At 62.7% G+C, this 15,272-nt stretch overlaps 1 protein-coding gene across 1 annotated transcript; it reads left to right on the top strand.

Annotated features, from left to right (window-relative positions):
• Positions 1–2,656: 2,656 nt before the first annotated feature.
• POM121 (POM121 transmembrane nucleoporin) lies at positions 2,657–13,393 on the top strand. Its single transcript, XM_059829109.1, has 13 exons — positions 2,657–2,988; positions 3,072–3,287; positions 3,640–3,804; positions 5,678–5,758; positions 6,076–6,247; positions 7,307–7,398; positions 8,267–8,337; positions 9,079–9,203; positions 9,605–9,707; positions 10,015–10,188; positions 10,513–12,216; positions 12,938–13,066; positions 13,298–13,393. Exons 1-13 carry the CDS (start codon positions 2,657–2,659, stop codon positions 13,390–13,392), a joined length of 3,459 nt encoding a protein of 1,152 aa, XP_059685092.1. The 3' UTR covers position 13,393.
• Positions 13,394–15,272: the final 1,879 nt, after the last annotated feature.

The following is a 15,272-nucleotide window of genomic DNA, read 5'->3' as shown; positions in this document are numbered from 1 at the left end:
TGCAGGATTTGGCCTTTCTCCCTTTAGGAAGTGGTGGCATCGCCCACAGCGGCTGGGCTGTCACCACGTGCTTTCCCAGTGACGTCCGTCAGCCCTTGGCTGGCACTCGGAGCAGTGGGACCTGCCTGCATCGCTCTGCCTGGCCGGCCATCACCCTGGCCTCAGGGCTGCCACCCCCTACTACGCACAGGAGAGCGCAGCCATCCACCATGCAGGGACCCGGTGTCCCTGCGTCCCCCAGCCAGCCCTGCTGCCAACACACCCGCTCCGTGCCCCCAGCCTGCCGGGGACCCCTCAGGGAACCCTGGGGGGGAACCCCGAGGTCCCACTGCCTCCCCGCGCCCTGCCGCGGCCGTACCCCGACCTGTGCTGGCTCCTTTCCGGATGCAATACCAACCATCCCGTTCCTGCAGGACACGGGGAGCCCCCAAACCCTCCCTACTGTTTTTTTTTGGGGGGGGTCTTGCCTGCGTGGGGTACCCCCAACTACCTCAGGCCTCCAGGCCGGGTCGGGGCCGGGGGGCAGCGAGGGCGGCGCGGTGGCAGCGGGGGCTCGGGGTCAGTGGCACCGCTCTCGGCCGAAAGCACTTCTTCTTTTTGTATCTCGGCCAGGCGCTGGCGGGGGGGAGTGTCCCCCGCACAGTCCCTGGCGCTGGCGGCTGGTGACGGGGACGGCGGGGGTGCCCCTCCACTGCAGGTTGGGTTGGGGTTTTTTTTCATTGTATAATAATAATTACTACGTCGTGTGTTTTCAATTTTTCAATAAAGCCTTCAGCCCAGCCCTGCCGGCTCTGGGGTGGGTGGCAGGGGACCTGTGTCACCATGGGGGTCCCGGGGCTCTGCTCTGATGGGTGTGCTCAGCCCCCCTGTAAAAATTAACTTGGGGAGATGCTGTCGAGGTGACCTGGATGATGTCCTGGTGATGATGTCCCCCCTCTCAGGGCCACACCACAGCACCTCTGTCCTTCCTTGAGAGGGGACCAGGACCTGGTCCCTGCTCAGCCCCGAGGAGCAGGGGTGGCTTTGGCCTCCCCACCGCCCCAGTCCCTTCCTTGGGGGGGTGATGCTGCTGAGGCGGGTGGGACCGTGCAGACCACCCTGCCCTCCCCAGCTGTGCAGGGCCACGGCACAGGGCTCTTGCTGCTGGGTGGCCCGTGGGGGCCATGGCTGGTGGGATGCTCAGGGGAATGTCCCCTGCCAGGCATGATGCTGCAGCAGGATGTCACGCTCCTGGGGTGTCCTCCTGCCCTGGGCAGCACCCAGCTTCCCCCCACAACCCTGCCAGGGCCACCTGGCCCCCCATGGCTGCAGAAAGCCCCATGACCGCCTGTCCCCACGGCCATGCTCTGTCCCCACGGCCATGCTCTGTCCCCACAGCTGCATGGTCCCTGCCATTTGTCCCCCGCCCTGCAGGACACAGAGAAGGGCTGAAGAAGCCGCAGGCAGCAGGACGGGCAGGACTCCCCCGGACACCCGTGTCCCCCGGGGACCCCGTGGCACAGCCAGCCAGCGCGTCCTTCCCACGGTCCCCAGCACCGCGTGGGGTGGCTCGTCCCCAGCCCAGCCCCGCAGAGCGGGTGGTGGCGGTGGCACCCTTCAGCCGGGGCAGGGGGACAGGGGTTGGCCACGCAGGGAGTGGCCGCTGCACCCACTGGTGACCGGGGACAGGCAGGTGCCGGGCTGGGGCCGTGTGCCCACGGGTGCCTGCAGCACTGGGTCACACGTGGTGAGGGGTGGGGGCCTGTGGGGACATGCAGGGGCTGGGACAGGGGGGACACAGAGGCTGGGACGGTGCAGGGGGCTGTAGGGGACAGGAGGCTGTTGGGGACATAGGGATCGGGGGGACACGGGGATCGGGATGGCAGCCAGGACGCTGGTTTTGGAGTGGGAGTGGGGAAATGGGAATCTGGGTGGCGGAGAGGTGGTGGTCAGGGTGGGGACGGGGGAGCGGGGACAGGAGGACACAGCGGCCGGGGTGGGGGAGAGCCGGGGGTCGGGGTGGCACAGGGATGTGTGGGTGAGGCTGGGGGACACCGGTCGGGGTGGGGGGAGAGGGCTGGGGACAGGAGGACGCGGGTCGGGATGGGGTCACGCAGGGCTCGGGACTGGGCCACGGGGGCCGGGGGGGGCGGGGGACCCCGCGGCTGCGACAAGGAGGCGGGGGGCGGGGGGGGGGCACGCGGGGACCGGGCCGGGGCCGGGCGCTGGGCGCGGGGGACTGGGCCGCGCCGGGAACGGCTGGCACCGCCCACCCCGGGCCAGCCCCGCCCCTCCCCGGGCCAACCCCGCCCCTCCCCGGGCCAACCCCGCCCCTCCCCGGGCCAGCCCCGCCCCTCCCCTGGCCAGCCCCGCCCCTCCCCTGGCCAACCCCGCCCCTCCCCGGGCCAGCCCCGCCCCGCCCCGGGCCAGCCCCGCCCCGGGCAAACCCCGCCCCTCCCCGGGCCAGCCCCGCCTCGCCCTGGGCCAGCCCCGCCCCTCCCTTGGCCAACCCCGCCCCGCCTCGGTGAGCCCCGCCCCTCCCCGGGCCAACCCCGCCCCTCCCCGGGCCAGCCCCGCCTCGCCCTGGGCCAACCCCGCCCCGCCCCGGTGAGCCCCGCCCCTCCCCGGGCCAGCCCCGCCCCGCCCCGGGCCAGCCCCGCCCCGCCCCGCGCAGTGCATGCCGGGCGGCCGCGGCTGGCGGGCGGCTCAGCTCGGCGCGGCGCGGCGCGGCTCGGCGGTGATGGCGGGGGGCGGGCCGGGCGCGGGGCGCTGGGGGCGGCGGGGCACGGCGGCGCTGGCGGCGGCGCTGGCCCTGGCGCTGGCCCTGGCCTGCCTGCTGCTGCGGGGCGCGCTGGTGGGCGCGGCGGCGCTGGGTGCGGCGGGGGCCTGGTGCGCGATGCGGCCCGGCCCGCCCGCGCCGCGCCCGCCCGGCAAAGTCGCCGCCAACGGGGGCCCGGCCGCCGCCTCGGGCCGGCCCGTGAGGGCCCCGCCGCGCCGCCTCGGCCTCGGGTAAGCAGGGGGCGAGGGAGGGAGGGAGAGCGGCGGTGGGGGACCCCCGCGCTCCGGCGGCGCTGACCCCTCTGTCCCCGCAGGGCCCCGCCGGCCTCCCCGCGCTGCCCGCCGCAGGCCCCGCGCCGCCGCTACCCGCTGCCGCAGGCCCGAAGCGCCGTACCGGTCGGCCTGCCCGCCGCTCGCTGGGAGGGCTGCTCGCCCAGGAGCGCGCCTTGGGCTCGCCGGGCCGGCCCTCTCCGCAGCCCCGTCACCGTGAGGATCGCCCGGCCGGCCGCCGGCCTGGCCCGCTCCCCAGCGTGAGTACGGGTGTGGGGACCGGGCCCCGCTTCGGCCTCGCTTCGAGGGAACTTCACCTCGATGGGACTGAACGGGGCAGGGGGGAAACCGGTTACGTGGTCCTGAGCCGCCTGCGCTGCCCGGAGCAGTCCCGCGGGGAGAGCACGCTGCTCCCGGCCTGGCAGCGACTGCTCCGTCCCCATCCCGAGCGTTGCTGCGTTGTGGGGAGGGTTGTGTGATCCAGACCTCCTGGAGAGGCTTCACGGGAGAGCCCTCTCCCCCGTTCTGTCGGGGCAGCCGGTGCGCTGGGCGGGGGGATCTTACTCTGGGGATCCCAGCTTGCCTAACGCCTTGGTTTGCTTTGCCTCGCAGCCTGGAGCAGCTGATCTCGCCCGTGGCCTTCCCGGCCAACAACAGCCTGGACCCATGTGCAAAAGAGACTGTGCTGAATGCCATCAAGGAGAGCAGGAAGAGGGCTGTGGAGGAGGAGGAGGAGGAGGACCAGGCTTTTGGGAACGATCAGGAGAGTAAGAGAAGGTAATCAGCCAGCAGTCCAGGTCGCTGCCAGTGCATTGGGAAGGTCATAAATGGGGCTAGCGCTTCAGCAGTGACAAATGAGATGTGTCCCAGAGCACGCCGGGCCCGGTGTGACCAGGAGTCTGGATTGGGAAAGTGCTGTGGGAAGCGAACCACAGAGAGGAAGCACACCTCATCACCCAGCCCTCTGGGCTGTGTCGGAAAATCCTCTGAGACTTCATTTTGTCCTTGAGATCAAAGGAATGCGGTTTAGGTTTTTGTCTGGTCAAGCTCATGGGTCAAGCGTGTTCCCCTGTGTTCCTGGGGTTGGGATGCGGTTTGGGGAAGCCTGGCAGGGCTCCCCGGCAGGGAAGTGGCTTCTGTCATCACGGGGGTTTGCAGATTGGGGAAACGTGGTGGGAAATGCTGGTATCTGCTGGTATCTGCATCTCTATCCTTCAGTCAGCCCCAGGCTTCCAGGAGAGACGGCATCCCCACGTCTTACAGCCCTGGGTGGAAGCATCGCGCTTTAAAAGATCTGCGTGCTTCCTTCATGCGCTGTAGCTAGCAAAAGGAGGTAAAAACAGGAGAGTAAACAAAAGAGACTATCTTCTGCTTTTGTTAGTCAAGGTCGGTGATTTCCAGCTCTCATCCCAAAGAAATGAGGGTGCAGTGTCTTTGCCAGTGCTCTGGGAAGGACAAGGTGTAAATCCTGGGTGCTAAGGTCTGCCGGAGCCTATCTAACTGCCTGGGCACAGCGCTGCCTTGCTGTTCTCCCCTCCTGTTTTTCGTCTTTCCCACTTGTGTATGTGGAGGCCATTTGCCTCATGCCCCTCGGGTGCCCGGGCTGCCTGCATGGGCTTGAGTACGGGAGCTGAGAGACCACAGAAAAGCTGTCTGGGCAGTGCCCAGGCGCTTTGCTCCACGTGCTGCGCTGGGGCTGCTGCTAGAAGCGGCCCTGAGAGCGCAGCGGGATGAGCAGTGGTTTGCAGGGAGCCGCTGGCTGCCTTCCTGCTGCGGCAGGGTGTGCTGTCCTCTCCTCCATCACTGGATTTCCCTCTGCCTTTGAACCTTTACCTCTGTTTGGTGAATCTGAGCCCCTCAAGAGCTGAGTAGGATGACAACTGGATGGGTGCACAGACAGGATCAACTTGGGTTTTTTCTGTATTCTATTATTTTAACGTGCCGATACCCAGCTCTGCCACGAAAGCCAATTTTGAAGACAATAAAGCCTGGCAAGCACAAAGAATGCTTGTAGGCAGAAAATCCTGCGACTTTTGAGGGCAGAAAGGAGCCTGCGTCAGCTGGAGAGCGATGGGGTCAGCGTGCTTGAGCTCAAGGGAAGCGCTTGGACTAAGGGACAGGCCTGATTGTACAGCTTCAGCTCTGCTTCGCAGCAGGGTTTACTTTAAGACTTTCAGACTTCAGATCTTCACTGAATCATTGTGGGAAGGGGGATTCAGTTTCTGACTCAAACAGTCCAGGGTACTGGCTAGGAAGAGGTAGGAGATTTGAGTTTCGGAGCTCAGGTCCATTCCAGAAATGAGCTGCTGAGACTCTCTGAAATGTTTTGGCTTGGAATAAAGGATTTGAGCACAGATTTCTTTACATCAAAACTGGTCTGCCCAGCAGGCAGCTGGTGGAGCTGCTGGTGCTTGGGAGGAGGCAGCTTGGGGTGAGAGTCACTGAGGACAGGACCAAGTGGAGAGAAAATCCACAGCAGGATGTGGATGGGGAAAACCTCTGTCCTTGGGTGACAAAAAAAAAAAAAGCAAGGTTTGTGCTTGTCTCAGTGCCAAGCCCTCCTGAAATGGGTCTTCTCACAAGGCTGGGAGGGCAGCCCCTGTCTCTGCTGCCTCCACACTACCACAGGCTTCTGCCCTCTCTCCCACAGGCGCCACGATAGCAGTGGAAGTGGGCAGTCAGCGTTTGAGCCGCTGGTAGCCAACGGTGCCCCCGCCTCTCTCATACCCAAGTAAGTGCCCATTGAGCTAAAAGCAATTGCTGGGAGCTGAGAGGGGGGTTCCGAAAGCCTGTGGGTTCTGGAAGAGGCGCTTGGCTTTTGCTTGCAGAGCCCAGGTTCAGGGGAGAGCAAGAGGGACTGCGGCTGTGCCTTCAGTCTGTCACCGTGCGTGCAGGCTGGTGGCCATAAGGGCTGTGCTGCTGCTGAGGCCTCTTTCTAAGCCCTGTGCTGTGAGAAAGAACGGGGTTGCTTTCCTCCGCCTGCCCTGCATTTAAAGGACCTGTGGGCAGAGTGGTGGGAGCTCATAAAATCTTCTTGAACCTCCTCAGGCCTGGCTCTCTGAAGAGGAGCCTTGTCTCACACTGCCCGGATGACTGCTCGAACAAGAGGTCACGCACCTCTTCCATGAGCTCCCTCAACAATACGTATGCTGGCGGGATCCCCAGCTCCATCCGCAACGCCATTGCCAGCTCCTACAGCTCCAGCCGGGGCCTCTCACAGGTAGGAAACGCCCTGCCGAAGGCAGCGCCGGAGCTCAGCGCGGAGTGGCTCGACCCTCCTCTGGGATCGCCCCGCGTAACTCAAACCCTGGGCTCACAAGGAGAGAGCGGTGTCGCTGGCTGCCAGGCAGTGAGCACTGCGGGGAGTCTCCAGCGCAGCTCAGCCAGGCGGTTTTATCTCCTCATGGGTTAGGCAGGCTGCTGGGCTGGCAGCAGCAGGCAGCAATGTTACTTGGCCTTCGGTGCACGCTGCTGGGGGAGTCCCCAGGCTGAGCTGTCCTGCTGCAGTGCTTGTTTTACACTGAATCAAGAAGGTGGCTTTTTTTCCCCTCCTTATTCAGCCTTGGCCAGTCTACTAGGGTGGATAGATCCAGGTGAAAGGAAAAAAAAAGAAAAATCACACTGCACTGCCACCTTTTCAGCTGGGGTCAGCAAGTATTGGAGCTGTGCACTCCCGCTTTGACCCTGGTCCCCTCAGCAGCTGCTGAGCTATAATAAAACACTGCTTACATCCTGGGTCAGGCTTGCAGATGTGACGGTGGGATGTAGCCATGGCTAATGGAGCTCTGCGGTCTGTGTGGGGAAAGGTTCCTTCCAGGATATATTGGTAGGGAAAGGTTTCCTCTGGCTGGGGCGAGTCTAAAATCCTTGAGGTGGGATCCGTCCGCTCTGAGGTTCTGGCGAGGAGGTGGCCTGCTCCTGCCAGAGCATCCCCGCGCACGTGAGGACGTCTGAGGCAGCTGGGCCGCCTCTGTCTGTGCTGCACGAAGGCAAGAGCCGGCATCTGACCAACAGTGTCCTCCCTCCCTGTCCTCTTGGTGAGGCTGTAACGAGCCTCGAGGCTGCTTGCTCCCAGAGTGGATTGAGTTTGGGGTGGCCAGACTTTGTGCTCCAGGAATGTAGCGGGGAGTTAAGCGGTGTTGAAGCTAGAGAGGCTCTGGGCTTGTTAGCCGTGGCCCTGAGAGATGGGATTTAATCTGCGGATGAGCAGGAAGATGGGAGGGTGTGCTCCCTGCCAGCCCCTGTACTGAGTTACTGCTGGTCTCTCTCTGCGTTCCAGCTGTGGAAGAGAAGTGGTATGAGCGTGTCCCCACTGTCCAGCCCAGCGTCTTCCCGCTCCCAGACACCGGAGTGGCCTCTCAAGAAAGCCAGGTAACTAGCCGCTCGCCCGGTGAGCGCCCGCTCATCGATGCCAGCCGGGAAGAGAGCAGTCGCCTTCCCAGCCATCCTGCTGCCTGAGTCCTGCTCTCCACCAGTGCCAGGACAGTCCAGGCCCCTTTCTGAGACGTGGCTGCTGGGTCACCCACCGGTGTGGAAACCCCCTTGTTGTGTTCATTGGTGTCCCTGCTGTCTTGTTGCACTGAGGTCCCAGCAGCAGCACTGAGCTGCACTAGCCCTGCCCTGCTCCCAGACTGGGTTAGAGATTTAAGGGCTCAGATTGCCTCAGAGGCGATGTTGCCTTGTGGCATTGGCATGGCCTGGGTTGCTGGTTGCCGAAACATTGGGAAGAGACAGGCACTGATTTTTGCCATCTCCTCAAAATCAATTCACGGGAGCTACGGTAGGGTTGTATTTTAGTGCCTGCCTTGGAGAACAGGCCCTTGTTCTCCTCTCTCCTGGCTCAGAGAAGGACCTGAGCTTATGTCATAACTAAAACTGACACAACCGCCTGCTCTGGCGACAGGGTGGGTCCAAGCCAGGGACCTGCAAGGGGCCACAGCTCCTGTCCCGGACCGCCGGCTGCCACCCTGAGGCTGACTTGTCCTGCGGAGGGTGCGCAGGCTCCATGGCCCAACCAAGCTGGGATCCCAGGGAGGGGAGCAGCTCCTCTGCCTGGAGCTGCTTTCAGGCTGGTGCCATGAGGGCAAGGTTGTTGTCCTGAGTTCTGTTGTTTGGCAAAGGCAAAGAAACACACCAGGGATGCTGGTGGGAGTCCTTAGTGTGTTCGGTCTCGTCCTGCTTCCTCAGGACGGGGCCAAGCCTGGAGTTGACCCTAACTGGCTCTCTCCCACTTGCACAGGGAAGAGGAGTTGCATCGCTCCAACACTTCCACTCCAGTGAAATCGGACAAGGAGATGCAGACAGAGAAAGGTGAGCGTAGGTGGGCCCCAGCTCTGTGCCCGGGTTGGATGGGCCACCAGTGCGAGCAAGCAGCGGGATACTAAGTAGCTGAGGTCTGCAGGTGGGATTGGCTTGAGATGTCACCTGGAAACTAGGAACGTGCTGGTCCCAAGACACTGGCACTTCTGCTGGCCTCAGCAACTGTCCTAAGGGGATTTCCAGGTGATAAGCAAGGGGTGCTGATGGTGTCGGTGTGCTAGCAGATGCCTGGGAGCTGGCTCGCAAGGGGGAACACCAGCCCCCGAGCCAGCATGGGTCCAGGTGTCAGCCTTGGGGCAAGGCCTGCTGTGGCACAAGTGGCATCCTGATCAAATTCCAGGCTGAGCTTACTCCAGTGCTTCCTCAGCTAAAATGGAGAGGAAATGCTTTGTGCCCATTACACAGAGTCCTGTGGCACAGCGCTAGATGTGGCTCACGCAGTTTGTGTGGTTTGTGGTTTGGGTAGGCAATGTGCAAGGACCATCTGTGGAGGTGGGAAGGGGCCGCTGCCCCGCGGAGCCCCAACAGCCTCTTGTAACAGACTGCCCTGGGATGTGTTGCGGCTAGCTGCTCTTCCAGGACATCACAGCCTTGTCCTCGGCTTAAAGCCGTGCCCCTGGCTCTGCCCTCGGAGATGGGTCATCCAGAGAGGGGTCAGAAGGGACAATCCCATAGGTACAAGCTGACCGTCTCCTCTGCCCAGAGCTGGTCCTGACTTGTCTTCTTCTGTAGCGGTGGAGACGCCAGTGCGGAAGAAGCAGAATTCCCTGAGCCCGCCATCCGTGTCAGGGAGCAGTGGGAAGCGCAAGCGGAAGATCCAGTTGCTGTCGTCTCGCCGGGGGGACCAGCTGGCGCTGGTACGTCGCTGTCTCGCAGCCCCTTTTGCCCTCCTCTGGCGATAGAATGTGCTCACTGCAATTTCTGCAGGGCTGGGGGGAGACTGACCTGCCTGCCCTCAGGAAGGAGGCCCCGTCCTTGGCCGAGTGGGAAGTGACGCTATCCCCAGCCCCAGTGTCTGGTGGGCTGTGCGTGATTGTGCTGCCTGCTGCCGGACCAGGTAATGGCCTGGGGAAGGCCTGCCGTGCCCTCAGCGCCAAGCCGGGGGCCAAAAATGAATGGGGATCGGAGCTCCGCGGTAGCGTGCTGTGGCAGAACCACCTGCTTCACGGGTCTTGCGACGGCCAGCCTTCACCACACGTTCAGAGAGGCTCTGCCGGCTTCCCTGAGAAGGAGCTAAGCTGCTGCTCTCTCTTGGCAGCCCCCGCCGCCTCAGCTGGGCTACTCCATCACGTCGGAGGACCTGGACGCAGAGAAGAAGGCAGCATTGCAGTGGTTCAACAAAGTCTTGGAGGATAAGGCTGGTAAGGGCAGAGTGGGAATGCGAAGGGGATGGAAAGGAGTAGAAACCCAGGGCTGGCAGGGCAGTGGAGCGTCTGTGTAGCGCAGGCTGGGGAAGCTCCTGGGCCAGCGCTGCCTGGTCCTCAGGTCTGGGGATGTTCTTAGTGCCTTCAGACTTGGAGAGCTCATGCCCCAGGGTGATGGGTGAGGTTCCCCAGGGCCGGAGCTGTGGGATGTTCATGCAGTTTCCCTATCCACTGGGGAAGCTCTGCTAAGGGGTAGTCCAGTACAGCGAATTGTGGGTCTTGATTTCTTGTTCCTTCCCAGTAGATGCGGTCCCCAGCACCACTGCAGAGACTACACCTGTGTCCAGGCCGCTAGCGTTCACCGTGACCTCCCCGGGGCCTGCGCCTGCCTCGACAGCTCCTGCCCCAGCCAGCACCAACTCGCTCCTGGACAGCCTGAAGAAGATGCAGAGCAGCCAGGCTGCGCCTGTGCCAGCAGGTGAGGAGGAGGAGGAGGGTTGGCAGAGCAAGGCAGGTACAGTGGGAGCTCTGCGTTGCCTCTGTGGGAGTCAGGTGGCAAAACTCCCTGTTCAAATGTTCTGCTGGCAGTGGAGCTGGCAGGCAGGTCTTGGTGGGGCAGGTTTGGGGACACTGAGCCCGTGGTCCTGTTGGGAGCTGCAGTAAGCGTGGAGGGCTAGGTCTGTCTGGTACAGGCGGGTGCTGCTCCGGGAGCCTTTGCAGCAGCGGGGTGGGTGCCTGGCAGAAGGGCTGTGTGCCTGTAGGTGAACCGCTGTCCCTAAATAAGCGCTCTCCCCCTTTCCAGACTCCACTGGAACTGCTGTAGTGTCCCAGCCACCTTCATCAGCTGCACAGCCACCCACTCCTGCTGTATCGCTGGAGTCAAGTTCTCTGCCTGCCACCTCTGCCGACACCAAGCCTGTGCCCGTGTTGAGCACGCCTGCCCCTACTGCCGCCCCTGCCTTGGGGGCGCAGGCGCCCAGCAGCCTGGCACCTCCTGTGTTCACGGAGCTGGGCCAGACCCCCAGCAAGCCTCCCTCCTTCCCGAAGCCAAGCATCCTATTTGGGATGCTGAATACCCCTCCTGCCAGCCAGCCAGCAATGACTGCGGCCACTGCTGCGCCCACCACGACCACTGCTGTGCCCGCCACGACCCCTGTCTTCAAACCCATCTTTGGTGCTTTGCCAAAAAGCGAGAGCACAGCACCCTGTACGGCTGTTGTCTCCGCCACAGTCACCGTGTCTGCGAGCTCAGGCCCTTCCTCGACATCCTCCACCACCACCATGTTCAAGCCTATCTTCGGCAGCGTCACCACAGCTTCATCTCCAGCGAAGGCCTCTCCTTTCGCCTTCAAACCAGCGTCACAGCCAGCCTCGGCCACAGATCTGCCAGCAGCCTCCACGACTACCCTGGCAGGATTCACAGGTCTCCCTAATGTCATTTTCACCACCGCAGCTACCACTGCCACCACACAGAGTTCCTCCACAGATGCCACCATTAAACCCGTCTTCAGCTTCGGACTCAACCCGCCCACCTCCACTGGCCCCACCGCCAGCCTGACCGTCACTGCTGCCACGTCCACCAGCACGTCGCAGCCCTTTCTGTTTGGGGGCTCGGCCAGCTCAGCTCCCAGCACAGAAACCAGCTTTGCCACCCCAGGGCCTGTGTTCCAGTTTGGAAAGCCACCTCCAGCCACGGTCGCTGCCACCACCAGTGTCCCAGGAGGCCCTGCCTTTGGCCAAGCACCTTCAAACTCGACGGCTCCTACCACCACTGTGGGCTTCAGCATATTTGGAGGCACCACGCTGACCTCTTCTACCCCAGCCACCACAGGTCAAGCAACGTTGACATTTGGCTCCTCCGTCTCAGCTTTTGGCAGCTCCTTCAGCACAAGCGCGAAGCCGCCGCCGCCATATCCCGGTGCAGTGAGTCAGCCTGCCTTCAGCACCGGTGCTGCGGAGACCCAGCCGCCCGCCAGCAAGCCCGCTGCTGGCCCCGTCAGCTTTGGCCCCCCGTTCAGTTTTGGAGCCCCCACGGCCCAGTCTGCTGCTCAGCCGGCATTCGGTAGCGGTGCTCAGCCAGCCTTTGGCACAACCAGCACCCAGGGTTCCTTCGGCACCAGCAGCACCCAGGCAGCGTTCGGGACCACCACGTCAGTCTTCTCTTTCGGGACAGCCACCTCCACCACTGCCAGCTTCGGTTCCACCACCCAGACCACAAGCAGCAGCACCGGCACCGCCGTCTTTGGCACCACCCCTTCTCCTTTCACCTTTGGGGCGACCGCCCAGCCGGGCCCCTCCGCCAGCGCCTTCGGGATCGGCACACCCTCCCTGAGCAGTGGCTCTCCTGCCGTGGCGTTCAGCTTTGGGGGTGGGCAGAGCGGAGCAGCCCCGGCAGCAACACCGTTTGGCTCTTCCCTGACTCAGAGCACGCTGGGTGCGCAGAATCAGAGCACGCCCTTTGCCTTCACCGTGCCCAGCACGCCCAACAACAAGCCCGTGTTCGGAGGTGAGTTGGGGCAGACAGACCTTCTCGGGGAGTGAAGGGCAGGGCTAGATTTAGGCAGCAGCTTTCCTGCCAGACCTTGCTGAGCTCCCTGGGCTCAGCAGCCCTAGAGGGGCCGGTGCTTGTGCTGTGCGGAGCCCTGCCATGCGAAGGGAAGGCCCTTCAGTCACTTGCTGTCTGGGTCCCCAGCCCTTGGTGGTGGAGGGGAGTCTTTAAATTCCGCTCCTTGGCTGCTCTGAATGCACCAGCTCCCTGGCTCTGCGGGAGAGCTGAGCCCAGCCAGGTGCCCTGCAGAAGCCAAAGTCTTGCCAGTGCTTAAAAGCAATCTGGAGCTTCTTGGCAAGTAGAAACGCTGCCAGCCAGCGATTGCAATTGCTTCTTGCTCGCTCTCTGAGGTTTTCCCTACCGCTTTGCACCCTCACTGGGCCGTCTCACCTCCCACAGAGCTGAAACCCACATGCTGTGCAACTGCTTGATCTAGAAAGACAGAGGCCTTTGTTCCTCCCTGGCCTGCAAATCCTCCTGTGCTGCCCTGCTGGCAGGGGAGCCCAGGGATTACCATGAGAGCACAACTTCTTGCATTACAAGGGCTTCTCGGGTGAAGAGGCTGGTCCTGGGGGACTGTGGTGCTTCAGCCCCCACTCCTGCACGTGCCGCTGGCTCCCGAAGGCCAGGCTCTTCCTCCTTTGCTGACCCCGGCTCATAGTGGCATGTTGCTTTCCAGGAACTCCTGCGCCCACCTTCGGGCAAAGCACGCCCATCCCAGGAGCAGTGGGGAGCGGAAGCAGTAGTCTTTCCTTCGGGACGCCCAGCACTCCTGCCTCGGGCTTCGGAGGAGTCGGCGCTTCCTTTGGTAAGGAAGGAGTTGGTGTTTTGGCCTTGGGGAGCTGATGGGTCATGTTGTCCCCTCGGGCTGGGGGCGGCAGAAGGGCCAGGCTGTGCTCTGGGAGCCAGCTTGGGTGGTACCTGCTGGGCTCCGAGGGATGCAAAACCTTCCATTACCCCTGGGACGGGGATTATGCTACTCCCCGGTGCCAGCTCTTGAGCGAGGCTGCGGAGACCTGAGCAACCTTTCTGCTTCCAGGTTCATCCACCCCCGCCTTTTCCATCGGGGCAGGATCCAAGACGGGCGCTCGCCAGCGGCTGCAGGCACGGAGACAGCACACCCGCAAAAAGTAACCTCCAGTGCTGCTGGGCCCCTGCCGCCAGCCTGCGCGAGGAGCCCCTGCACGCGTGTGGGGGGCTCTGGTCTAGAGCGGTCCCCGTGGCGGGACCAGTGGTGTTGGGGCCAGGCCCCCGACTCTGATGCCAGCCGGAGACCATGCTGGGTGGCAGCGACCAGGGTGGGACGGGATAAACCAAACTCTTCTTACTTGAACAGTTCCACAGCCAAGGCTGGATGAACCTCTGTACATATCTGCAGCGTTTCCTCCCTCTCTTTTTTTTGCCATGTTTCATAACGTGTAAATTCTTCCCCATTTGCTTCTTCTAGCTGTTCCCATGCCCTCCTCCCCAGTCCCCAGCAGTCAGCCCCCTGCCCCATGGCACGGCAACCGGCAGAGCCGCACGTCCCCGCTCGGAGCCCGGCTGGAGACGTGCTGCCTTCCTGTTGGCCGCAGTTCCAGGCTGCTGAGGGATGTTGTCTTCACCAGGTCCCGAAATCTTTCCCCGGTGTTTCATCCCGTGGCCTGGTGAACACGCTCCCTCCGGAGGGCTCTGCTTCGTTGCCGTCCCTGCAGAACACGAGCCGGGGTTAGTGCCAGCCTGGCGTGGGTGTCTCGGTGCCATGGGTGACCGGCCCGGCTCCTGCAGCTGGGTGACGACTCCCTCGCTGTGACTTAATCTCCCATCAGACCTCCAGCCGAGGGTAGCCTGGGACCTCAGCTGGAGGCGTGGGGTGGGGATGGGGGTCCCTCCACCCCTCTCCCAGCTGCTGAGCAGCCCCCCCCAGCCCTCGCTGCTCCCCGCTGGGCTGCGGGCTCCCCCCGCCCCGCTCGTGTGAAGCCCCCTCTGTTTTGCTTTATTCGTGCTCCTGTTTTGATGCGCTCATTGAATCGAGTTTGGAGGAAGAACTGAACCGTGTGCGTGGCGGCATGTTGGTTATGCCGGATTTGCTGTTTGGAGTTTCTTTTTTTGGGGGGCGCCCGTCCCTTTGCGGGGGACGCGCCCTGGCTAATTGGGTGTTGACAGTAGCATCACTGCGTGGCTACTCGCGCTGGGGGAGTTGTCCCTTTGTCGTCGTGACTGAAAGGCAGGCAGCCGGGGTGGGGGGGACGGGGCCTGGAACCCCAGGCGTGGGGGCTTCCGCCCTGGCAGTCTCTCCTCTCCCTTCCCTTCTCTCCTGGTGCCCCTTCCCCACCTCAGGGTGCTCTGGAGCCGCTAACAGAAGGAGTCCAGAGTGGATGGGTTCCCCCACCCTCCCCAAATCCAAATTGTTTTTCATTTTTTAGCTCATCCCCGTCCTTTTGGGTTTTACCAGCTCCTAGGAGCTGTGGTGCTGCCTCCCCTGTTCCCATCCAGCCAGGAGTGGAGCCTTTCCCCTGCCTGGGAGCTCCTATGGGAAGAGATTGCTGGAGCTGGGGGTCACCTGAGAGCTGCCCCCCACCCTGCCCCGGGTGAGGGACGGGCACCCCTGCCCGTGGGCTCCCCACCACTTCCAGGAGTGCTTTGCTGCCGGGTTTTTTACTCTCCGAGCCGTGTGAGTGTGTGTGTCTGCCGAAGTCTAAATTAAAAAAAAAAAAAAGAAAAAAAATCACAAATATTTAAACGTTTTTTAACAAAATAAAAATTTATTTTTATATTTAAGCTAAATTGCCTTTGAATTCCTTCAAGCTTGGTTCAGTGAGGTTGCCAGACCCCGCAGCGCTGTTGGTAGTGTTTAGCTGTGCTGTCGCAGCCCGGTGAGGAGCCGGCCCGTGCCCCGGCTCTGCCCGCAGGAACTAGCTGTGCCGGGGAAAGGCAGCTACGTCCTGCGCGCTCTGCTGCTGCACGCTCTTCCCGGCCTGTAACAACATCTCCTTAATTTTAAAATGTGATGTACGTGGATGTGACTAAACCTT

This window comes from Gavia stellata, chromosome 25 (genome assembly GCF_030936135.1).
Source record: "Gavia stellata isolate bGavSte3 chromosome 25, bGavSte3.hap2, whole genome shotgun sequence".
NCBI lineage: Eukaryota > Metazoa > Chordata > Aves > Gaviiformes > Gaviidae > Gavia > Gavia stellata.
The sequence above is the reverse complement of the archived record's forward strand: the minus strand, read 5'-3'. Positions and strand labels throughout refer to the sequence as shown.

Bases quoted from the DNA above. Each gene is read 5' to 3' on its own strand.
- POM121 (XM_059829109.1), top strand. From the start codon at position 2,657: ATGCCGGGCGGCCGCGGCTGGCGGGCGGCTCAGCTCGGCGCGGCGCGG. The intron at 6,248-7,306 runs GTAGGAAACGCC...TCTGCGTTCCAG, and splicing joins CCAGCCGGGGCCTCTCACAG to CTGTGGAAGAGAAGTGGTAT. The intron at 8,338-9,078 runs GTGAGCGTAGGT...CTTCTTCTGTAG, and splicing joins GGAGATGCAGACAGAGAAAG to CGGTGGAGACGCCAGTGCGG.